Consider the following 24,201-nt stretch of genomic DNA (forward strand, 5'->3'; position numbering starts at 1 on the left):
GGAGGGGCGGGGAGGGGGCGAGGGAGAAGGGGGAACTCAAAGAACTTTTGTTTTTCCTGTAATGTGAAGCAAATGCTCGGCCAAAGCGGCTGCGAGCCGGCGGGCCCGGTACCTGCTGCCATCCCGGGGAGGGGGGAAAGCGGGAATTTTGGAGGGTTGGAGCCTCCTGGACTGTGGGGACGCCCCTGGAAAAAGCGGCGTGACCCAGCCTGGCCTGGGGAGCAGCGGGGAGGGGGAGCAGGAAAACCCACCCCCCCCCAATAAAATATAAAATAAAATATAAAATAAAATATAATATAAAATAAAATAAATAAAATAAAATAAAAATAATTTTTAAAATAGAGCAAAACCGCCAAATCCTGGTGGGGGCAATTCTGTAATGGGGGAAATCAGGGAAATAATGGCAGGGAAAAGGAGAGGGAGGTCAGGATCATCAAGGGAGGAGGGAAATTATTCCCAGGAGGAAATTTTGGAAGGGGAACATCAATGGGGAGGAATTATTGGGGGGGAAATCAATGCTTGGGGTGAATTAATGTCAGGTTTGGGGGTAAATCTGCACCTGGGTGGGGGCAGAGAGGGAAATCACGGACAGGGGAAAATAATTAAGGGATAAATTAGGGGAGAGAGTCATCAAAAGGGGGGAATTAATTGAGGAAACTCTCGTGGGGAAGAAATTTTTTGCCAGGGGCAGCGTTAAGGGTTAAATATTGGAGGGGGGGATCGTTGGGAGAGAGAATCCTTGGGAGGGAATTGGGGTTAAATATGGGGTGGGGCGGTGGGAGTCACCCACGAAGGGTTAAATGTGGGGGAGATCACTGGGGGGGAATATCAGGGGCTAAAAATGGGGGGAAATGATCGAGGGTTAAATCTGGGAGGAAACGATTGAGGGTTAAATTTGGGGCCACCATCATGAGGGGGAGTCAGGGTTAAATATTGGGGGGGGGGGTCGTGGTGAGGGGGGAACGATCAAGGGTTAAATAATGGGGAGGGGGGGATTTTTGCCAGGGCAAAATGACCGAGGGTGAAATATTGGGGGGATAATCAATGATGAAATACTGGGGGGATAATCAATGATGAAATATTGGCGGGGGGGGTCACCCTGTTATAGGGAAAATAACCAAAAATTAAATACTGGAGGGGTTGTGGTGAGGGAGGGGGGTGATCAAGGGGTTAAATAATGGGGGGGATTTTTGCAGGGAGAAAATGATCGAGGGTTAAATATTGGGGGTGTGGAGGGGGGCACAAATCAGGGATAAAATAATGGGGGGAAATCGAGGGTTTAATATTGGGGGGGACAAATCAGGGATTAAATAATGGGGGGGAATCGAGGGTTTAATATTGGGGGGGACAAATCGGGGAACAAATAATGGGGGTTAAATCAAGGATTAAATAATGGGGGGAATCGAGGGGTTAATACTGGGGGGTGGATAAATCAAGGATTAAATAATGGGGGGGAATCGAGGGTTTAATATTGGGGGGAATAAATCAGGGATTAAAAATGGGGGGGAAATCGAGGGTTTAATATTGGGGGGAATAAATCAAGGATTAAAAATGGGGGGGAATCGAGGGTTTAATATTGGGGGGCACACAAATCAAGGATTAAATAATGGGGGGGGAAATCAAGGATTAAATAATGGGGGGGGGAAAAGTCAAAGATTAAATAATGAGTGCGAAATCAAGGATTAAATAATCGGGGGGGGGGAGGACCCCAAGGATTAAATAATGGGGGAAAAAATCAAGGATCAAACACCGGGGGCTTGTGGCAAAGGGGGAAACGATCACGGATTCGGTACTGGGGGAGACAATCCCAATGGGATCAAACACCGTGGATGGAGGGAGGGGGGGTTTGGAAAACGATGGCGGAGGGAACATCGGGGGCCGATCCCGGGTTCGGGGGGTCGCGGAGGGGCTGGGGAGGCTCCCGGTGCTCGGTGCGGCTCCGGCGGGGCTGAGCCGCGCTCGTCTCTCCGCAGGCCGGCGGCGGGGAAGGAGCGGCGGCGGCGGCGGGAGGAGGAGGAGGAGGAGAAGAGGAGGAGAAAGAGGAGGAGGAGGAGGAGGATGAGGCCGAGCAGAGCGGCGTGACCGAGCCGCGGGCTCCGCGCCAGGGCTCGCACGCTCCAGCGCCGCGTCCCCCGGGCCGGCCCGGCCCCCCCGAGCCTCTGAAGTGCGGGTGGGGGCGCGGGGGGAGCAGCGGCGCTGGCGGCCGGCCCAGCCCCGGCTTCCCCGCCTCTATATAAACACACATTTGACTTTCTTTTGCCTCAAAGCGAACAGTGCAGAGGGGCTTTGCCCAGCAGCCCTGCCTCCCTCTTTTTTTTTTTTTTTTTTTTCCTTCTTCTTCTTCTTTTTTTTTTTTCTTCCTCTCCTCCTTTACAGAAGTCTGGTGAAAAGTCTGGGGCTCCCAAATAAGCGGCGTCGCGAGAGATCTGTATTTATAGGGAGATATTTATATATATGTAGAGATAGAGCTATAAACCGAACCGGCTCGCTGCGTGTGTGTAGATACATATATACAGCTATTTAATTCTTCCATCTCTCCAGCTCGTGGCTGAATTATTTTAAGATTTTTTGAACTTTTTTTTTTTTTAAATCTCGCTCCTTTTTTCCCCCTCTCATTTTTTACCTTTTTTCCCCTTTTTTTCTTTTTTTTTTCTTTTTTCTTTTTTTTCTTTTTTTCTCCTTCTGGTGTGTGTGGCTTTGCCTTCCGAGCGAGCGAGCGCCAGAGCATCTGCAGTTGGACTTTTTGGGGTCTTTTTTTTTTTTTTCTTTTCCGCCACTCCAGGATTTTATTATTTTTTTTTTCCGATTTTTTCCCCCTCTCCTTTTTCCCTCCTCGCTCACCCCCACCCCATTTTTGGGGGGGCGCCGCTTTCCCCCTTTTTTTCCCCCCCCTCTTTCCCCTCTCGTGGTGCTTTTTTCCCCTCCGTGTCACTCTGTCAAGTTTACCCCAAACAAGCCCAAACTTCGCAGCGAGGGGCACAGCACCCACAGCCTTTCCCCCTCCCCGATTTTTTTTCTCCAAACCCTCCTTTTCCCCCTCTTTTCCCCCAACCTGCCGGCGCCCAGGGGGGCGAGCCGGGGCCCCCCTCGCCCCAGGACCCCCCAGGCGGCGCCGAGCGGGCGCTCCGCGCTCGCCCCTCTCCCCGCGCGTGTGTGTGGGTGCGAGCGCGGCGCCTGTCAAGGGGCTGTTTCTCTCTCCCCACCCTCCTCCTCCTCCCTTCTTTCCAAATATGCTTTTTGCAAGTTTTGATCTCGTCTCGGCACTGGCTACCCTCGCCGCGTGCCTGGTGTCGCTGACTTTGCTGCTGGCCGTGTCCCAACAGCTGTGGCAGCTCCGCTGGGCTGCCACCCGCGACAAATCCTGCAAGCTACCAATCCCCAAAGGCTCCATGGGATTCCCTTTAATCGGAGAGACCTTCCACTGGCTCCTGCAGGTAAGGAGGATTCCCCGCTCCTCGCTGCGAGCTGGGGCGCGACCGCGCTTTTGCATTTTTTTTAATAGGGTTGTTTTTTTTTTTTTTTAGGGTGTTTTTAGGGCTTTTTCTCGCTTTACCTTTTTCGGTTGTTTTGTTTTTTGGTTTTTTTCCTTCCCTCCCGTCTTCTTTCCCTTCCGATTGCATCATGCGGCTTCTCGGCGAGCCGGGGAGGGAGAGCCGGAGCCGGGGAGCGGCCGCGGGGGCACCGCGGGAGCGCGGCCGGGCTGGGGCTGCCCGCGCTCGGCATCGCCCCTGGGCTGCCAGCCCCCTCCTCCTCCTCCTCCTCCTCCTCTCCTCCGCCTCATTTCTTGCCAAAACCCCCCGAAATCCGTCGCGCCGGGCGGCGGGCGGAGGCGGCCCGGGGTGGATGCGGGGGCTCCGCCGCTCGCGTCCCCCCCGAGCCGCGGCTCCGTCCCGGCCCTTCCGCGCTGCCGGGGCCGCTCCCGGCGCGGCTCCCGCGGCGGGGGAAGCCCGCCGAGGTAATGGGGAGATTAACCCGGGATTAACCTCGCTAAACGCCCGACAAGCGGCGGGCGGAGCGGGATCCCCCCGCGCCGCGGGGCCGGGGGCGGCTGCCAAAAAATTCCGGGGAAAAGGGGGGAAAATCCGAGCGGAGGAGAGGCAGGAGGCGGCCGGGAGGGAGCGGGGGGTGCCCGGCTCTCCGGGGGGAGCCTCCAGACGTGCTCGGGGCACCCCGGAGCTCGCAGCATCCCGGGAGGGAACCCCCGAGGAGAAGCCGCGCCAGGGTTTCCCCCTCTCTCCTCCCAGCAGCGGGGAAAAAAAAATAAAAATAATAATTATAATAATCAAAGGAGGATGCTCCCGCCCTTCAGCGCCGCGGCCGGCGGCGGGGCAGGACAGCCCGGTCCCGGCGGGGACAGCGGCGGCGTCCCCCGGTGTCCTCCCCCCGCCGGCCCCGGGGAAGCCCCGCCACGGCGGCCCCGCTCCGCCGGCCGCCCCCCGGCGCCGAAGGGGTTAACGGCACGCTCTCAATAGGGCTTTATTTTTTAAAGAAATTTATCAGATTTTTACAGGGGGACCAGAAAAGGGTTTCTCGCTTTTCCACAGGCTCCGTCCAAACAGAGTCCAGGGCTAAAAATACAAAAATTTTGTATAAATTGGACTCCATTCGCAACTTGCGCCGCATAAAGGTGCTCTTTGTGCTGCCCTGGAAATGGTGTACAAATAACTCTTTATTAATGCCACAAAAAGGACTTTAATTATATTTACGCAGATCAAGAAACAGGGTCACCTGAACATCTGAACCTCACAACCGCGCTTTTGTTTCAAAATAAACACCCGCGCTCCCAGCCCGCCGGCGCGGCCGCGGCGCTCGCTGCGCCTCTCCCCGCTCGCCAGGGGGGTTTTTTTGGGGGGTGGGGACCCCCCTCCCTCGCTATTGCTGCGGCTCCGGCCGCCTCTCCGCCGACAAAAGCCCCTGGAGCATGTGGGAAAGTTATTAAAGTCCCTGAAATCTGGAGATTTACTTAGGCGGAGCGCTGCTGCCGCCTTCGAGTAAAATCAGCCCGAGCGGGGAGGGAGGGGGAAATAAAAGGGGGGAAAAAAAGCGAGGGGAGAAAAAAGCGAGGGGGAGAAAAAGCGAGGGGGAGAAAAAGGGGGGAGGTGTGAAGGAGAGGGGGGAAAATGAGAAAAAAATCAGAATATGTTTAAAATTGACAGGGGAGGTAAAGGGAGGAGGAAGGGGGGGAGGAAGGCACCGACCCCCGCCGGTGCTGCGGGCTGGACACGGGGGTTGACCCCCCACGACACCCCCAAATTCCGACCCCCCCACATCCCCCCGACCCTCCCAACCCGTCCGGGTCCCCCCGCAGGGCTCCTGCTTCCAGTCCTCGCGGCGGGAGAAGTACGGGAACGTGTTCAAGACGCACTTGCTGGGGCGGCCGCTGGTGCGGGTGACGGGCGCGGAGAACGTGCGCAAGATCTTGATGGGGGAGCACCACCTGGTGAGCACCGAGTGGCCGCGGAGCACGCGGATGCTGCTGGGCCCCAACACCGTGGCCAACTCCATCGGCGACATCCACCGCCACAAGAGGAAGGTCGGTGGCCCCTCTTTTCCCCGCTTTTTTACCCCTTTCTTTCATTTTATTCCCATTTTTTCCATATTTTATTCCTTTTTTTCTCATTTTATTCCCTTTTATCTCATTTTATTCCCCCTTTTTTTCATTTTATTCCTCCTTTTTTTTCATTTTATTCCCCCTTTTTTTCATTTTATTCCCCCTTTTAAAAATTTTATTCCCCCTTTTAAAAATTTTATTCCTCCTTTTTTTTTTCATTTTATTCCTCCTTTTTTTTCACTTTATTCCCTTTTTTAAAACTTTATTCTCCTTTTTTTCACTTTATTCCTTTTTTGTCCAATTTATTCCTTTTCTTTTCACTTTATTCCCTTTTTTTTCCCTTTTTTTTTTCCATTTTATTACCTTTTTTCCCCTTTTACTCCCTTTCCCCCCCCTTTTATCCCCTTTCCCACTCCCCCCCGCACGTGGGAGGTGTCGCTGATCCCTTGAGGAATTTCCGAGGTGCATCGGGATGGGCTGGGGGGGGTGGGGACACGCGTGTCACCCCGAGCCCCCCCCGCGATGGGGACACGCGTGACAGGGGCGCCGTGGAGGGCTCTGAGAAGGGCGATGGCACCGGGGGGACCCCGCGGGCTGTGTCACCCCCCAGCTGCAGGGACACCCCGAGGGGCTTTTCTTGGAGGGGTCTCGTGGTGCTGAGAACTTCCTCGGATTTCAGGGAATTTGGGATGAGGGTGGGGCTGCTGGGCCGAGGCAGAGGCTGGGGGTGGGCTGAGACCCCTTTGTGTCACCCTGAGGTGACACCGCCCTTAGGACCCCCAGGTTAGCCTGGTTTAGGGTGCTGAGACCCCTTTCTGTCACCCTGGGGTGACACCCCTGGGGCGGCCAGTTTGGGGTGTTAAGACCCTTTCTATGTCACCCTGAGGTGACACCCCCAGATCAGCCTGGTTTGGGGTGAGCTGAGACCCTTCTGTGTCCCCCTGAGGTGACACCCCCAGATCAGCCAATCTGGGGGTGCTGAGACCCTTTTGTGTCACCCTGAGGTGACACCTCCCCCTTAAAACCCTTAAATCACCCTGATTTGGGGGCATTGAGACCCTTTTATGTCACCCTGAGGTGACACCGCCCTTAGAACCCCCAAATCAGCCTGGTTAGGGTGCTGAGACCCCTTTGTGTCACCCTGAGGTGACACCCCAGGGACAGTGTGGGGTGCTGAGACCCCTTTGTGTCACCCTGGGGTGACACCCCCCGCCCCCCTCAGAGCCCCAGCCTGGCTCGGGGGTGCCGAGCCCCCACAGAGCTGGGGACTGTCCCCGTGTCCCCCCCGCCGCGGGGCTGGTGGCAGTGCTGGCGTGGCTGTCACACCCCACCCTCAGGGGCCCGGCTCTTTCCCGGCTGGATCCGGGCTGGGAATGGTTTGGGATGCAGGGGGAGTGTCCCCCCCCAGGGCTGCCGTGTGAGGACAGAGCTGGTGGCACTGCTGGGGACACCAGGCCGTCCCCATCCCTGCCCCGAGGCCAGGCCCTGGCTCCAGCAGCTCTTCCTATTTTGGAGGCTGTGAAATCCTTTCCAAACCTCCAAAAATCCCTTCCCTCTTCTCTCCTGGGGGAGATGACGGGAAAACAAGCAGCACATGACACCCATTAGTCACAATTTTTAGGAGTGACACCACCAAAAACGCTGTGTCTGTCCCTGCCCCGGACCAGGACCAACCCAGTCCCTCCAGTTTTGGGGGTTTTTCCTTAAAAATGCTGATATTTTTCCAAGGAAGGGGAATAGCGATGGGGCTGCCTCCATCCAGGAGGGGAATTGGTGGCAGGAGAAGTGCAGGGATTCGGGAATGATGCGTTTTCCTCGGCGGCAGCCTTGGCTCCTGTTTATTCCCTGTCCAGGGAGGGTTTTATCCCTGTCCAGGGAGGGGGTTTGTTCCCTGGACAGGGAAGGTTTGTTCCCTATCCAGGGATGGGTTTTATCCCTATCCAGGGAGGGGTTTTATCCCTATCCAGGGAGGGGTTTATTCCCTATGCAGGGAAGATTTTATTCCCTATCCAGGGAAGGGTTTTTATTCCCTGTCCAGGGAAGATTTGTTCCCTATCCAGGGAAGGGTTTTATCCCTATCCAGAGAAGGTTAAGCGGGATCAGGCAGAGATCTGAAGGTGTCTCCGTGCCCATTCCCTGCTCCTTTCACCCTCCTGCACCTCTGGATTATTTTTTCCTCCTCTCCAGTGCCCTTTCCTTGCTATGGCCCGGGTAAAACCTCGGAATTCCGGCCTCGGGAGCGGGCATGGAGGAGTGTGGGTTATGGGGTCATGGAAAAGGGAGGCCCAGCCTCTGTGGGATCCCTGTGGGTTCTGGGGTCATGGAGAAGGGAGGCCCGGCCTCTGTGGGATCCCTGTGGGTTATGGGGTCATGGAAAAGGGAGGCCCGGCCTCTGTGGGATCCCTGTGGGTTATGGGGTCATGGAAAAGGGAGGTCCGGCCTCTGTGGGATCCCTGTGGGTTATGGGGTCATGGAGAAGGGAGGCCCGGCCTCTGTGGGATCCTGCTGGGTTTGGGATTGGCACCGTGGCCGGGTGGGGCAGTGCCAGCCCCGCCAGGAGCGGTGCCAGCCGCACAAACCCGGCAGAGGTTTCCTCTCTCCTCCTCACTCCCGGATTTTTCCTACTGGGAAAAACCATGTGGCCAACCCTGAGCTCTGAAACCCGAAGCTCTTGGGATGTTCTGAGTCCTAAAGGTCTCCGCTGTGCTCCTCAAAATCCCTCTTTGCATCCTGATGAGATGTTGGGTGTTAGGAAGGAATTGTTCCTTGTGAGGGAGGGGAGGGGCTGGGCTGGAATTCCCAGATTTGCTGTGGCTGCCCCTGGATCCCTGGAAATATCCAGGGCTGGGATGAGGTTTGGAGCACCCTGGGACAGTGGAGCTGTCCCTGGCCATGACAGGGAGGGGAATTGATGATCCTCAAGGCCCCTTCCAACTCAAGCCATTCCACAATTCCAAGATTTTTGGCATCACTTGTGATTCTGACAAGGATCCTAATTCATTCCTAAATCCCAATTAACTCCTAAATCCCAATTCCTGCATCAGGGGTGGCCAAAAGCCTCTCGAGCTCAGGTATTCCCACAAAACCCTGTCCCAGGACGACCCCGGCTCCTTCTCCCACTCCTCGGTCCTCCCTGAGCTCCCACAAACTCCTTTCCCAGGATCTGGGATACTCCTGGAGCTAATCCTCACTTTGAGCTTTCTCTTTCATCCGCTCCAGGCGGAGTCCAGGGGGCTCGGCTCTGGAATTCGAGAGTTTTAGCCCGATTTCTTCACTCCATCTCCTGCTAATCGCTGCCTTTTGGGAGCTGAGCACCCGCCCTGGGCTGGTCCCGATTTTGGGAATCCTCTCCTCCCTAAGGCCGCATCCCCAGCTGCGCACGGAGATAAGCTGAGCCCGCCTCTAATGGGGTGAGAATCGATCGTGCTGCTCTTATCAGGATCCCGATGAGCAGATAAGAGCTCTTCCCGTCAGGTGCGGCCTCCTCGGAGCGCGGTAAACCCGAGCTTTGGTTAAACCCGAGCTTTGGTTAAACCCGAGCTTTTGCTAAACCCGAGCTTTTGTTGTCCAGCTTTCAAGTCTCCCCACCCTGAAACTCGCAGAGCTCTGGGGAGAAAGGATTTGGAGCTAGGCAGGGCTTAAATCTTAAACCGAGCCTGATTTCTCTTCTTGACCACCAGAGAACCAAGGAAGGAGCTCGGAAAAGGCAGAATTTTCCAGAGAATCCCCCGGTTTCCGGGGATTCCCGCAGTGAGGGTGCCGCTCTTGAGAGGTTCGTGAAAAGGTTTGGAGCACTTGGAAGCTCCGTGGAGAGAGGAATTCCCGGGAAATCTTTCAGGTGGACGATGATGGGGTTTGGAGCGTGGTGGGGTTTTCTGGTGACCTCCCAGATTTTGGGGTTTGCTTCACCTCCGAGCTCAAGCCTTCTCTCATTCCTTTTCAATTCCCTGATCTTGCCAGAAGCTGAGGTGGAATTCCTCACCTGGCACAGGATTTTGTCCAAAATTGGGGAAAGCGGAGTGTGGAACCCACCCCTGCTGCCCTCCCAACCACTCGGGATCACCTCCAGCCCTTGCCCATGGCCATAAATCCCCCTCATCCCCCCAAAACCCCACGCAGCTGGGTTTATTTCCAGCTCCTCTTCCAGCACTCCCTGGCAGGCGATCCGTGCTCTCCAGATTGTCACCGGGATGTGAGGATGAGCTCCAAACCCAACATGTTCTTGCAGGAGGGTTCTGGGATCGTGCCAGGGATCAGCTGCTCGGTGGAGCTTTCCAAGGAATTTTAGCTCCCTGGTGGAGCTCCGGGATCGGCGGCTGGATCCGCCAGGGGATGCTTGGGTGGGATGATTGAGATGTTGGAGCTCTTCTCTCTTCCCTGTTCCCTGTCCCAGCTGTTTTTTGGGATCTTTATGGATTCGTTATCCTATTCCATATAGAATATCCGGAAACGTTGATCCTGTAGGTGCTGGTGAAGGATTCTGGGATGCAGGAGGTGCTCAGAGGGACCCCAATCCTCACCCTGGGGAAGCTCCCTGCTTTTTCCCACCCCAGATTTACCAAATTTCCCCTGTCAAAATTCCCACAAATGGGAGGAAACCTCCCTGTTTTGGGAAATGAACCCCCTGCAGTTACAGAGAGGGAATCCCAGGATATGGAATCAGCTTGGAGCAGGGATGTGAGGCAGGGAATGGCTCCATTGCAGATGCCACTGGCATTGGAAATTCCCACAAAGGGAGGAAAACTTCCCTGCTTTAGGAAATGAACCTCCAGCTATGGAGTCAGCCCGGAGCAGGGATGTCGGGCGGGATGGAGGGCTGGGAACAGGGAAAATTCCTGCATTAAGGAATGGCTTCATTGCAGATGTCCTCAGGCAGAGCTGGGTGATCAGAGCAGCGTACAAGGAGTAAATGAAAGCAGCTCCAAACTCCTTTCCCATTTTTCTGGGATATTTATCCCGGCCAGGCTGGATCATGGAGTTTGTGTTGATGCAGGAGAAGGATCTGGGCCACCCCTGCTGGAGCTGGAGCTCCACAGTGGAATTTTTGTCTGGAATCTCCTCGGGGTTCCTCACAGGAGCGACCCCAGAGCCTGAGCAGGGTCTTTGCTCCGGGATTTTGGTGGCTGATCCCTGTCCCTGCCCATGCCAAGACGGATGAATATCATCCCTCGGGATTGGAGCTCCTGCTGGAACTCCCTGGGAAGGGTTGATGGGAGCTCCTGCTCCGTGGTGGTTTCCCCATCCTTGGGTGGTGTTTTGGCCACCCAAGGGCGCCACCTCCGCCATTCCCTGTCCCACCCTGGCTCTTCCCTCCATCCTTGTCCCATCCGATCCCGTCTTGTCCTTGGTGACCTCTTTAATTCCCATTCCCGCCCTTGAAAGGTTTTGGGAGTGTTGATTGCGGGGTGAGAGGAGCTGTAGGGAGAGCAAAACAAACCTGACCTTAGGGATCCTGCAGTCCCTGCTTTTATGGGATCGAATCCCAGCGGGAAGCTGGAATTCAGCGCTGCTGTGCCTGCAAGGGATCCCGGTGGAGAAGGAAATGGGAATTGGGAATGACCAGGACACGGCCTTTAGGGCTTAGGTCAAGGCTGAGCAGCACCCAGGGCCAGGAAGGAGATTCCCGGTGCAGGATCCGCTCGGGAAAGGTGGGATCAGCCTTTCCTTGGGATCACCCAGGAGAGCGCCGGGCTCAGGCCGAGCCATCCCAAAATAGGCACAGCCGGCTCAAAAACCAACAACAACAGAAAGGCAAAGGCGGGATAAACCACAAGCAATCCATGGGATTGCTGGGGAGACACCCAGAGATTCCAGCAGGGACGGCCCTGGTTTGTCTCAGGGTCCGGAGCTCGGCCGCTCATTAACACACCGCAATTAACGCTCTGCCTCCGAGGCACGCAAGTGCTGAGCTCATTAGCACGGAGTGGAAGGGTCCGAGGCTTTCGAACCGCTTTGGAGGGGATTAAGAACACAAAGGGGGCCGTAAATTTACGGCCAAATATAAACCAGCTGCTGTGGGCTGGGCTGGGGGGGAGGGAAGGGTCGGGATGGGGGAGAGGGCTGGAGGAGGAAGGAGGGATGCGAGGTGGCAGGGATGGACTTTTCCTACAAAAAAACCCGGACCGCGGTGGTTAAGAGGGGTTTTTTTAGGGTTTTTAGGATTTTTTTTCCACATCTGTCCAACCCTCCCAGCATATTCCGTGTGCCCACGGTGGAAAAGAAACCATCCCAATCCATCGGAGCCAGCTCCCAAAATTCCATCAAATCGGCTGAATTCCAGCCCCTTCTCCATGCCCTGGGAGCCTCAATCCATGGGCAAAAACCTCTGGAGCAGGGAAAACCTTCCATGGATGGAGGATGGCTCCTGCTCTGGTGCCGGGGGAAGAATTCCAGGGCTGGGTTGGCTCCTTGACTTTAGACCGAGCGGTGCTGTCATCTCCAGGGGTGTAAATCCAGAGTGATTCCAAGAGATTAAAGGAAAAAAAGGCAAATGGAGGAGCTCCTAAACCTAAACCACAGATCTGGGGGGATTTCACCCCAAAACTCCCCGCGAGCTCCGAGCCTGCCGTGCTGGTGGAGCAGGATTGCGGCTGTGGGATAACCCGGGAGCTGAACATTCCCAAAAGTGGATTTTCCACCTTCCTGGGCCATCCAGGGTGGGAGGTTTTGGGTGTTCTGGGAGGCACGGAGAAGGTAAAGCCCCCCCTCAGTGCTGTGAGCTGGGTGGAATTGCAATCCAGGCTCCACTTCCAGAGGGACCAGGAGCGAATCCCGGGAATGTCAGGGAGTCAGGATCCATCCTGAACCTTTGTTTCTTCCGTCCATCCTCCTCCATCCTTCCAAGGAACCTCCTCAGCTGTGGTTTGTAACATTCCATTTATCCCTCTGTCCATAACGGAGCTCTCCATCCCTTCCCAGGTGGAATCTTTTTCCATGGAGTATCTCTCTGGTTCTCCAGCTCCCTTCTCCTTAGGGGGTGGCCTTAAGTTGGGGTCACCTTGTGGTGTCACCTCAGCCCTTGTCACCTCCTCCCTGGAGGAGCTTTAATCCTCACCAGGAGCTCCTCAGGTGTTTGCTCATCCCATGGAGGTCTTGCCATCCTCAGGATTTCCTTGGAGGAATCCATTTTCCAGGCTTTTTTCCCTTATTCTTGCCATGAGACTGTGCCTGCTCTGGAGGGGTTTTTTATTCCTTTGGGATGAGGTGGCCACACCACAGATCGGGAATTCCCCGCTCATCCCCTCCTGAGCCTCTTGCTCTGCTCTGTTCCCAGTTTCTGGAATTCTTGACAGGACCAGGGACTGGTTTCTTCTTAAGTCTGGCTTTGTCTCTAGGTCACTTAAATCCATAGGGATCCTTCCCTTTCGTCCTCTCTCTGTGCTCCAGGGAAATGCATCAGGTCAGTAAAACCTGGATTTTTCTCCCGATATTTCCCTTCCCCTGTTGCCTGGGAAGGCTTTTCTCCTCCTCCTCCTCATCTCCAGGGAAACTCTCCCATCCACACCCCGGGCAGTGATCCAGCACCAGCCGGGATGACCCATCCCAGGGGCTGGAATTAGATGGGCTTCAAGGTCTCTTCCCACCCAAACCATTCCATGATTCCCTCAGGAATGTGAGCCTGGTGGGTTTGTGGGATTCTCCTTCCCCACAGCTCCATCCCCAGGGATCCCAGCTGGATCCTGGCCAGCTGATCCCACCTTCCTGATCCCTTTTCTCCGGACACAGCTCCCATTTCTTTGTGGTGACATCCATGGATGTGGGATTGTTCTCCCTCCTTGAGGAGCGCAAGGTGGATTTCATCCTCCTTTTTCTCCCTAAATAAGCAGGGAGAGGACGCTTGGAGCAGCATCCCAAAGCCCACAGATCCCGGTGCCTTTTGGCATCCCCATAAATTCAGCTGAGAGGCTGAAATTTCTTGATGGAATTTCACTGGGAAGGGAATTTTTGGGAGGCTGAGGCGGGTCCTGCTTGGTCCTGGCTCTCCCCCACAGCCCCTTTAACCTCTCAGCCTTAAAGGTTTGGGGATTGAAAGGAAAGCCTTGGAGTGTTTGGGATTGAGAGCACGGCCTTAAAGAGTTTGGGATCAAAAGCAAGGCCTTGGAGGGTTTGGGATTGAAAGGAAAACCTTGGAGAGTTTGGGATCGAAAGCAAGGCCTTGCAAGGACTTAAAGGGTTTGGGATTGAAGGTCTCCCCTGCCATGTGGGGGATTTGTAGGAGAGATTCTTGAAAGTGGAGATTTTTGAGTTGGGAAATGCAGATCTTGGGCAGAATTTTATTCTGAACTTGACTGGAAATGCTGGAGTTTCTCATAATCCTTTTTGGGTTTTTTTAAACATGGAAAAAATCAGGGGTAGGGACAACCCTCGAAGGTGCGTGCACCACCCAAGGATCTGAAGTGATCCTTCCATTTTTTCCAGCAGATTTGTTGAGAATCATTCGAATTTGAGCACAACCGCCTCTAGCAAAGGCACATCATTCCTTTTAGCTCCAGCTCCTGTTCCCAGACTCCTGTTGGAGGTTGGGGAGCCTGGATTCCTCCAGGATGGAGCCTTCCGTGTGCTCCATTTTCCAGGGAAAAGAGGGGAGAAAAGGAATTCAGTTCTTTGCTGTGTGCAAAGGCAGAACCTTTTACAAACAGACCTCAGTGTCCGGGCAGGAGTGGGATTTTTTGGAATTTTCTCTCCTTTTGTGGCGCCTTCCCAACTTTTTTGCTGTGTTTTCCCTTTGTTCACATTCCCAGTACCAGGACAGCCTCTTGCCCATGAACCATCTCCAAAAATATTCCGGTTTACAATCCTGCTGGAGCATGGGAATGGGCTCTGGAGGGAGGCAGAGATCTGGGATAACGTGGTGATGGGACAGGCCTGGGACAAACAGCCTGGTCTTTGGAAATGTGGGGAGAACTAGGACAAATCCAGGCTGAGACGGGATGCTTCCCAATGTATCCCGTCTGCCAAACCTCTGGCAGGTGCCAAAGTGGTTCCTGAAAACATTTCCAGGCTCATCCCGCCTCGCTTTGGCCGGGCCAGCGGCTCTAGGCTGGATTGGGATGCAGGTGGCTGATCCCAAAATTGAAATTCTCCTCCTGGAGGGAGGAAGGGAAAGCTCCGTTCCCCCTTTTGGGAGGATGTTCCAGGTGGGAGCGAGGGCGCTGCAGATCGTGGATGGCAAAAGGCAGGGATTGGCGCGGGGGCTTGGAGTGGGAAGGAGAAATCCATGGAAAACATGGCCCTCCACACCCCAGCCACGCATGGAGTCACTGCTGGAGCTCACAGAATTCCCTCACATTCCCTCTCCTTGGCCGTGGTTTAAGGATGGGGCTGGGGCGTTCTCCAGCTGGGACTGGGGGCACTTTGCTGCCACATGGATCTGGAGCCGAGGCACCAGGACGGCATTTTCTGCCTTTGGAAAACCATAAATCCTGAAATATCCTTTTTCCATGCTGGGCGGAGTGGGAAGGTTCCAGCCAGGCTCGCTGGGTGGTGGGATCCCCGTCGGTGTGGGTGTGTGGAGGAAATGAACACCCTTGGACGGAGCAAATTCCCAGGCTGTGGCACCTCAGGGTTAACAAAGCCGAGCCTAGAGATGATTTTTCCTCTTGGCAGCTCTGGAACAGCTTTTCCTTGCCCTGATTCTCCTCGGCTGTGCCTGGATTCGCTCCTGGAGCAGCCGAGCCGCTCGGCTCGACTTCACTAGAGGGCGCAGGAATTTTAGGCTCGGGACGCGCCGGGGTTCGTCGGGGAAAGTTGGCTGCCTTCTCCTCCTTTTTAATCAACTGGAAAGATGCAGGGTTGAGCTGGAGGTGACTGGAAGGGGATCCAGACTTGTGTCTGGCCGGGGAAGGATCTGCTGACATGTGGGATTAGGTGGTGCGAGCGCGGCGGCGGCCGGGACGGAGCAGCGCGGCCGGGGCTCGGGACGTGGTTGGGAGCTCCAGGGAGCAGCCAGCTGGAGGAGCCTCCTGGAACCAGGAGAGCTCCAAAAGCTCCAGAGAAAGGAAAGGAAAAAAAATCCCCTTCATCCCCCAGCGCTTACTGCTCCCCCTAGTCAGGCTGGGCAGGTTGGTGTTGGTCCCACAGGGATTCGGTTTTGTCTTCCCAAGGATCCTCCCGGCTGTTCGCACCAATCCTTGGGACAGGATCTTTCCTCTTGGGAGCCTGGCTTGATCCAGGGGTGTGGATCCAGCCCCGCACACCACGGCAGCTGTTTTGGGAGCAGAGGCACGTCTGGGACCGTGTCCTTTCTGCAGGGAGCAGGGGGTCCCCAGGTACTTCGGGAAGGACGAGGCCTGGAGCCCCCAAAGGCCGCCTCCATTGGGATGGTGGCTCCAAGCAGGGATGTAGACCTGGTGCTCCAAAGCAGAGCTTGTCCCCTCATTGCCCCTGCTTCCAGCTGGGGAAACTGAGGCATGGAAACTGTTTTGGAAATTCACCGGGAGCCTCTGTCCTTATTGTGAGCTCCTCAGCATGGATGAAGGGCAGGTGAGAGCTGGGTGGGGAGACAGCAGTGTCCCTTTGCCGGCGCCGCCCAGGTGGCCTTGTCCCACCCCTGTGCAAGAGCTCATGGGTGCTGGCTCTGCATCAAACCCTGGTGTCCTGTTCCTGGACAAAGCAACCATCCCTTCCCCTTCCCACCTTCCCCATCCCCTTCCCGCCTTCCCCACGCAGCCGAGGGTCTCGGCTTTATCCCCTCCAGCTTTTCCTGCCCTTTTTTTCCTGGGCAGCTGCTTTTCCCGGCAGAAAATGCCTGCAGGTCGCTGCCTCTCCAGGCTCCGGAGCGGCTCTGGATGCAGGCAGGAGGCGGCCGCCGCCGCCCCGTCCCGCGCCCTCGCCGTGCTCCCGCTCCCTGCTGTTCATTCATTCATTCATTGATTCCTCCTCTCATTCATTCATGCCTCGGCTCCGTGCGGCCATCCAGGGATGGCTCCCTGTCCCCAGGCTGGGCTGCTCGGATTCTCTTCCCCATCCATCCATCCATCCATCCATCCATCCATCCATCCCGGATTTCCACGGGGAGCTCCGCGCCGGGCCCCGCCGCGTGCCGAGTTCTGCTCGGGGCTCGACCCGGGGCGCTGCGAGGCGGCTCCTGTGGAGCTGCGAGGGGACAGAGGTGTTTTTTCACCAAACAAACTCCCGGGGAACGCCGGCCATTAGCAATGAGGGGTCGCAGCCAGGAAAATATTACCTTTCCCTTGGAGTGCTGACTGCGGAGGAAATTCTCACATTTACAGCTCCGGCGAGCCCGGCGCTCATGGAAAAGAGGGGGCGGCTTTGATTTCGCTCCCCTCTCGGCGGGTTGATAGCCTGGCAGCCCCCCCACCTCGCCTCCATTCCCGCCGGGAAGCGGCCACCGGTGGAGGCTCCGGCGCGCTGCTCCCCCCTTGGAATCCTGGTTTAATTGGATTTTCCTGGAGGCCTGCGGTGCGTGTGCGTCCTTGCCCCGTGCGTGTGTGTAGGTTAATAAAAAATAAACAAACAGCGCTTTCCCCCCCGCCTTTTCCAGGGGAGGGATGCGGCGGGAATGCCGAATGAAAGCGCTGCTGTGCCGGGAAGGGACATTCCTGGCATTGCTGAGCTCCTCGGAGCGGGCCCGGGCCCAAATTGGAGGAAAAAAATTGGAGTAAGGAGCCGTTAGCGTGGGGGACCTGGGGAGGCCCAGTCCTGCTCACTGTTTACTCGCAGAGCTTAAATTAACGCTGGCTGCTGACATCAGGAATTTTTTTTCCCCCTGGTTTCCCAAGGAAATGAGCCGAGGGCGATCGCGGCCTCTGCGTACGTGCAGAGGCTCTTCCCCGCTTGAACCCCCGCCGGAGTTCAGCCAGATTCCACAGAGGTCCTAAAGGATCCAAAATAATCATTTTGCTTCATTTTGCATCCATTAAAAAAAAAAAAAAAAAGAAGAAAAGGTGGTGGAGAGGTGGGAGGAATTGTCGGTGCTTCCCTTTGGGAGGGTTGTGTTTTCCCATCGTGTTAGTCTGTGTTGGACACTGGAGAATCCCTGCGGAAAAGGTGCATTAGTGACATCCAGACCATGGGATGAACGGAACTGGGATCCTTTGGACATGGGAAGCTGCCCCTGTCCCTCCTGCCACACATGGGGTGAAGGAATTCCTCCCGTCCCTGCTTTGCTCCGTTATTCCCGTCACTTGTGATGGCCATGGCGGGAATCCCGGGAGGAGCCGGTGCTCCTGGCAGCTTTTTTTTAGGAATTGGTGCCTCTGGATGAAGAGTTGGGAATTGTGACAATTCCCTGCGGGACATGCGATGACCCCGGAGAACACCAAGGCTGTCGGGGCCACGGCAGAAACCTCTCCCCGTTGCTTTTCCCTGTAGGTTTTCTCCAAGATTTTCAGCCACGAGGCTCTGGAGAGTTACCTGCCCAAGATCCAGCTGGTGATCAAGGACACGCTGCGGGCGTGGAGCAGCGACCCCGAGCCCATCAACGTGTACCACGAGGCGCAGAAGCTGACGTTCCGCATGGCCATCCGCGTCCTGCTGGGCTTCCGCATCCCCGACGAGGAGCTCGGCCGCCTCTTCGAGGTCTACCAGCAGTTCGTGGAGAACGTCTTCTCCCTGCCCGTGGACCTGCCCTTCAGCGGCTACAGGAGGGTGAGCCTGGGCTCGGGTTCTCCACGTTCATTAACGGGCGGTGATTAATCCGCTCCTCTCCCAGCTCTCAGCGGGGTTTCTCAGCCTCTGACCTCGAGGAGTCTGTTCTGGGCCGTGATTCCTGATTTGGTGGAGGAGACCGAGAGGGAAATCCGGTCCTTGGTGATTATTGGAGGGGTTTGACAACAGAAAATAGTCAGAGCCTGCCGAGGTTTAATTCACAGTTTTCCTCCTTTGGCAATTTTCCTGTATTTTTTAGTTCATGAGGCCTTTCTCCTTTTAATTCCCTCCTGGCCTTGGAGTGAAACAGGTCCTTGTAATTCCAAGAACTAAACCAGATCCTTTTAATTCCCAAAATTAAACAGGTCCTTCTAATTCCTGGAGTATTCCAGTTTTTCTGATCAATGACGCGAAATGAAAACACAACAAAAACCAGACATAAAACCATTTTTTTTCCCACTGGGAATTTTGATAACAGAAATATGGGGGCTCAAAATTTACCTTTTATGATACCTCTGCAGTATTGAGGTTTTTTTACTGCTATTTGCCCACGGGAATGATTCCATCCCCTTGGAGCCCGGAATCACTCCCAGTGTGTCTCAGGTTAGCCCCCAGCAGCTGCACTCCCGTAGGAATTGCTTTACTGGGACCAGGTGATCAAATTGCTCGGGAAGAGGATTCTTTGGGATGAATGGGCTTTCCTTTGTGAGACAACTTTCCCAGGGATTTCCATGCATCCCAGGAGGAGCTGGGGGCTGTGGAACCGGTGCCGGACAGGGGCTCCCAGCCCAGACCCATCATTTACACCTAGGTGTTGATTACTCCTCCTGTGATCTCCCCCACTCTGGCTTTACTCCTCCCGCCCAGGGGACACCTCCAGCATCTTCACACCCCTCTTTGAGCCTCTGCTTTTATGGCTCGGACCTGTCCCGAGCACGTCTGCGGCCCCTGGGATGGGCAAGGTGCTGCTGGTGTGGTCTGAGCACTTTCCCTGCTCCACAGGGAATCCGGGCCCGGGAGACGCTGCAGAAGGGGCTAGAAAAAGCCATCCAGGAGAAGCTGCAGAACACGCAGGGCAAGGACTACGCCGACGCCCTGGACATCCTGATAGAGAGCGGGAAGGAGCACGGCAAGGAGCTGACCATGCAGGAGCTGAAGGTAAAGCTCTTCCCCAGGGCCGCCCTGGGATTGTTCTGCCTGGGGCAGGGCCTTCCGGAAGGGAAAAGTGTGGGATGCTCCAAGGAGGAATTTTTGGGGCACACGTGAGGTGAGCGGTGAGAGCTGGAGCACCACCATGTGCTGTGTGGTGGATCCAAACCAGTTGCTTCATTGATTTCCTGGTTGTGCCCAGCCCTTTCTGCAAAGCATTCCATGGAATCGTTAAGATTGGAAAAGGGATTTCCAGGATCATTGAATCCAACGTTCATCCCCACCAAACCACACCACAGAATTCCACATCCTCTCGGTCTTTGAACGCTTTCAGGGATGGTGACTCTGTCACTGTCCCAGGCAGCCTCTCCAATGCTTGATCCCTCTTCCAGGAAAAAAATCTTTCCTGGTGTCCAGCCTGAACCTCCCTGGTCACAACAGAAGCCTCGATCAGCTGCATCCCTTGGTCCTTCCACTTTTCCTGGTGCTCCTTTGCAGGGCACAGGAGCCCCTCAGCAGGTTCTGACCTGCAGCTGGGTCGTGGCCATGCCAGGAGCCTCTCCTGGGGATTTTGTCTGATCCTCAGGTTCTGTGTGAATCTCCTGTCCAAGGAGTGACCTTCCAGCTAAATGTGACCGAGCTGTGTCTGCCCCATCCCTGGAAGTGTCCAAGGCCATTAATGAGGGACACAAACTCTGCCTGGATTTCCCTCATCCACCCTGGTGGGTGGGAAATCACCCAGGAGGATCCATCTCCCTCCAATATCTCCCTGTGTAGGCCACATTCCACTTTTCCCTCTCCCAGCTTTGTGATGTGATCCTCCCTCAGGTCACTTGGCCCCTTTGCATCCTAAACTTTGGAGCAGCTGTTTTGGGGAGAAGCTGTGGCTGCTCCACCCCTGGCAGTGCCCAAGGCCAGGTTGGACACTGGAGCTTGGATCCACCTGGGATAGTGGGAGATCTCCCTGAACATGGGATGGGGTGGGATGAGATGATCCTTAAAGCCCCTTCCCACCCAAACTCTTCCGGGATTCTGGAGCCCCTCTGCTCTGGAGCCAGGCTGGGGGAGCTGCGAATGTTCCCCTGGAGAAGGGAAGGCTCCAGGGAGAGCTGCCAGCCCCTGGCAGGGCCTGCAGGGGCTCTGGGAGAGCTGCAGAGGGACTGGGGACAAGGCCTGCAGGGACAGGACACAGGGAATGGCTCCCACTGGGAAAGGGGAGATTGGGCTGGGATCTTGTGCAGGAATTGCTGCCTGGGAGGGTGGGGAGGGCTGGGCTGGAATTCCCAGCTTTGCTGTGGCTGCCCCTGGATCCCTGGCAGTGCCCAAGGCCAGGTTGGACACTGGGGCTTGGATCCACCTGGGATAGCGGGAGCTGTCCCTGCGGTTGGAACAAGGTGATCTTTGAGTTCCATCCAACCCCCACCACTCCACGACTCCAAGGCCTGGCTGGAAAACATTTGGGCTGGAGAACACCCCATGGTGCCCTGAGGTGCTGAGGCCGGCGTCCCCTCTGCCCCACCCCCTGTGCTCACCCCCGCTCCCCTCCTGCCCCCCAGGACGGCACCCTGGAGCTCATCTTCGCCGCCTACGCCACCACGGCCAGCGCCAGCACCTCCCTGATCATGCAGCTGCTCAAACACCCGCGGGTGCTGGAGAAGCTGCGCGAGGAGCTGCGGAGCAAAGGGATCCTGCACAACGGCTGCATCTGCGAGGGCTCCCTGCGCCTGGACAACATCAGCGGCCTGCAGTACCTGGACTGCGTCATCAAGGAGGTGCTGCGGCTCTTCACGCCCATCTCCGGCGGATACCGCACCGTGCTGCAGACCTTCGAGCTGGACGTGAGTAGTGCTGCGCCCCTGAGCTCCCCAAAAACAGCCCGGCCCGCCTGAGCCTGGCTTAGAGGAGACCTCCGAGGGGAGAAACCAAGTCCTGCCTAGTTAAGTCCTTCTCCCAGGCAACCAAAGGGACAAAGGGATGCAGCCTTAAGCTGCGCTAGGGGAGGTTTAGGCTGGATGTTAGGGGAAAAAAATCCTTCCCAGAAGGAATGGTTGGACATTGGACCCAGCGAGGTGGTGGAGTCACCGTCCCTGGAGGGGTCTGAGCCTGGATGTGGCGCTCGGTGCCGCGGCTGAAGGGATGAGGCGGCGCTGGGTCCCAGCTCGGACCCGATGATCTCAAAGGCTTCTCCAGCCTAATCAATCCTGTGATTCCGGCAATGGGATGTGCTCCAGCTGCAGCAGGGATGGGATGTGCAGCAAGGGATGCGCCGGGGCTGTCAGAGAGCAGACGGGTGTGATGCTTCAAAGGCCAGCTCGTGACAGTGACGCCAGATTCTGAGCTGGGGTGTGACAGGGGAAAGGTTTATGGCAAAGGGCATCTCCAGGCTGCCGGATGACAGCTGGATTAGTCACCGCCACGGCTGGAATTTCCTCCCAGCAAAACAAAGTCTCGGGAGCTGCCTTGTCACTGTAAATCCTCCTAATGCAGCGGTTTGAGTCAGAGACCTTTTAAAGTGCTCAGGGGATGATAAATCCACCCCATTTCTCATCGCCCGGGCCCCGACGTGGGTGTTGGGTGTGTGGTGCTGACAGGCAGCGGGGTGTGGGATGCTGTGGGATCCTCTGGGATGCTCTGGGAAGGGCTGGCGGATGTGTGGGGCACGGCGCGGGAGAAGCTGCTCAGCACCACGGGGTTCCTGGTGGGCAGCTCCTGCCAGCGAGGAAATGGATGGGAATCCTTGGGATAGAGGGAGGAATACAGCCAGGATTGGCATCTCTTTGTGCTGTCTGGTTTTCCTTTAAATCTGCATCACGCTTTAAGGGATAAACCCAAAAGAAATGGGAATAAGCAAGGAAAACCGTGAGGGTGGTGCGGCCTGGCACAACCCAAACTGGATTGTTTGTGGAATCAAACATCCCTGGAAGTGTCCAAGGTTGGATGGGGCTTGGAGCACCCCGGGGCAGTGGAAGGTGTCCCTGCCCTTGGCAGGGGGTGGGACAGGATGAGTTCAGGGTCCCTCCCGTCCCAAACCGTTCCGCGATTCTGTGGAAACAGAATCCCTTTATCCCATCCCCTGCTCCCCATCCCTCTCCAGCAGGACTGACCCGCTCTGTTCCTCCCTCCTGCCCTCCCCGCCTCTCCGCAGGGTTTCCAGATCCCCAAGGGCTGGAGCGTGATGTACAGCATCCGGGACACCCACGACACCGCGCCCGTCTTCAAGGACGTGGACGTCTTCGACCCCGACCGCTTCGGGCAGGGCCGGAGCGAGGACAAGGACGGCAGGTTCCACTACCTCCCCTTCGGAGGAGGCGTACGGACCTGTCTGGGCAAGCACCTGGCCAAGCTCTTCCTCAAGGCGCTGGCCATCGAGCTGGCCAGCACCAGCCGCTTCGAGCTCGCCACCAGGACTTTCCCCAGGATCACCCTGGTGCCCGTGGTCCACCCGGTTGACGGACTCAAGGTCAAGTTCTTCGGACTGGATTCCAACCAGAACGAGATCCTGACGGGCACAGACGCCATGCTGGGCGCCACCGTGTAGAGCCCGCGCCGGCGGCGCCAGGGACGGGCGGCCGGGGGACGCAGGGGTGGGGTGGGGGCGAGGGGATGGACAGGAGGGGAGGAGAGAGGGGTGAGGAGGAGCTTCTCCGCGGCGCTCACCTCCGGATCGGGACTGCTTTTCCAGCAGGGAAGCTGCCGGAAGCGTTTTGCTCTTCCCGCGGGACGCGGAGAAGGTCGGGGCGTCGGCGTTGTCGTCTGGTTCCGTTGGGAAGGAGGAAAATCCACAAAAGCTGAGTCGAGCTGGGATGGCTGACCATACACAGTATCTAAATATTATAAATATATATATATAAATATCTATAAAACACTTCTGCTGCCAGGAGGAGAAGGCCCGACTGCGGGAAAGGCTTGGGCATCAGCCGAGGATCTGAGGTCTGGTGTCCCGGGGCAGCTCGGGGGTGACCTCTGACCTTTTATTTTAACAGTGTTAAATTAGCTGGTGATAACAGTGTTTTCATGGTTTTTTTGAGGTGGTTTTTTTTTGGTTTTGTTTTTTTAAAATTTTTTTTCATTTCTTTGGTTGAGTTGTTTGTTCCAGGGCGTTGGAGCCTTTCCTTGGCCTGGGGGAGACGACGCTGCCCATTCCCAGCCCCTCTCCCGCTGGCACCGGGGCAGGCTGGAGGAGGAGGAGGGGTCATTTTACTTCCCAAAAAAACCCTCCTGTGGTGTCTTGCCCGGGGGCTGAGTCATCCCCGAGGCCTCAGGGGGAGAGGCAGATTTGCATTTTCCAAGATGTTTTGGGGCTCTGGGGAGGGGATGCCCTTTTTTTCCTCTCTCCTTGAGATTCCTGCTGCTGCTACACGGCCCATGAGCACCTCCTCGCCAGCCCTGGGCACGGACACACGGCTCTGGGGACATTTTGGTGCCCTCGCTGTCCCCACGAGGTGCTGGCACCATCCCCTGAGCCCCAGCCCGGCTCGGGGGGCGCCGGGGCTGCTCCTGCCAGAGGCGTTCGCATTAAAGGTGATCTCTCGAGTTCAGCCAACGCGCGCGTTTGTTTGTCTCGTGTTTGGGGATTTTTGGAGAGCTCAGCAGCAAGGAGAGGGCTCCGTGTCGGCTTCCACCCCTCATCCCAGAAGAATTGCTCTCCAGCACAAGCCACCCAGAGGTATCTTGCCCTCCCTTTGCTGGGGGGGTTATTTTATTTTGGGGTTTTTTGCATGCAAGAGGCTCCTGGGTGGGGTTGGAGATTCGGGGGGTTGTGTCAGGAGGGTGTGGAGCAAAAGCTCCCCGAGCCCCTGGGCAGGCGTCGGCTTCAAACCGGAGCCAAACACCGGCTTGGGAGATCCCTCCGTGACCCGGGGCAGCCCTTCCAGCCCATCCAGCCCCGCTCC

At 56.3% G+C, this 24,201-nt stretch overlaps 1 protein-coding gene across 1 annotated transcript; it reads left to right on the forward strand.

The window, feature by feature from the left end:
* Positions 1–1,768: 1,768 nt before the first annotated feature.
* Positions 1,769–22,883, forward strand: LOC134552559 (cytochrome P450 26B1). Its single transcript, XM_063401245.1, has 6 exons — positions 1,769–3,434; positions 5,309–5,533; positions 17,885–18,160; positions 19,163–19,318; positions 20,866–21,147; positions 22,455–22,883. Exons 1-6 carry the CDS (start codon positions 3,231–3,233, stop codon positions 22,845–22,847), a joined length of 1,536 nt encoding a protein of 511 aa, XP_063257315.1. The 5' UTR covers positions 1,769–3,230; the 3' UTR covers positions 22,848–22,883.
* Positions 22,884–24,201: the final 1,318 nt, after the last annotated feature.

The sequence above is a fragment of the Prinia subflava genome, chromosome 7, assembly GCF_021018805.1.
Source record: "Prinia subflava isolate CZ2003 ecotype Zambia chromosome 7, Cam_Psub_1.2, whole genome shotgun sequence".
In the NCBI taxonomy this organism is placed as follows: domain Eukaryota; kingdom Metazoa; phylum Chordata; class Aves; order Passeriformes; family Cisticolidae; genus Prinia; species Prinia subflava.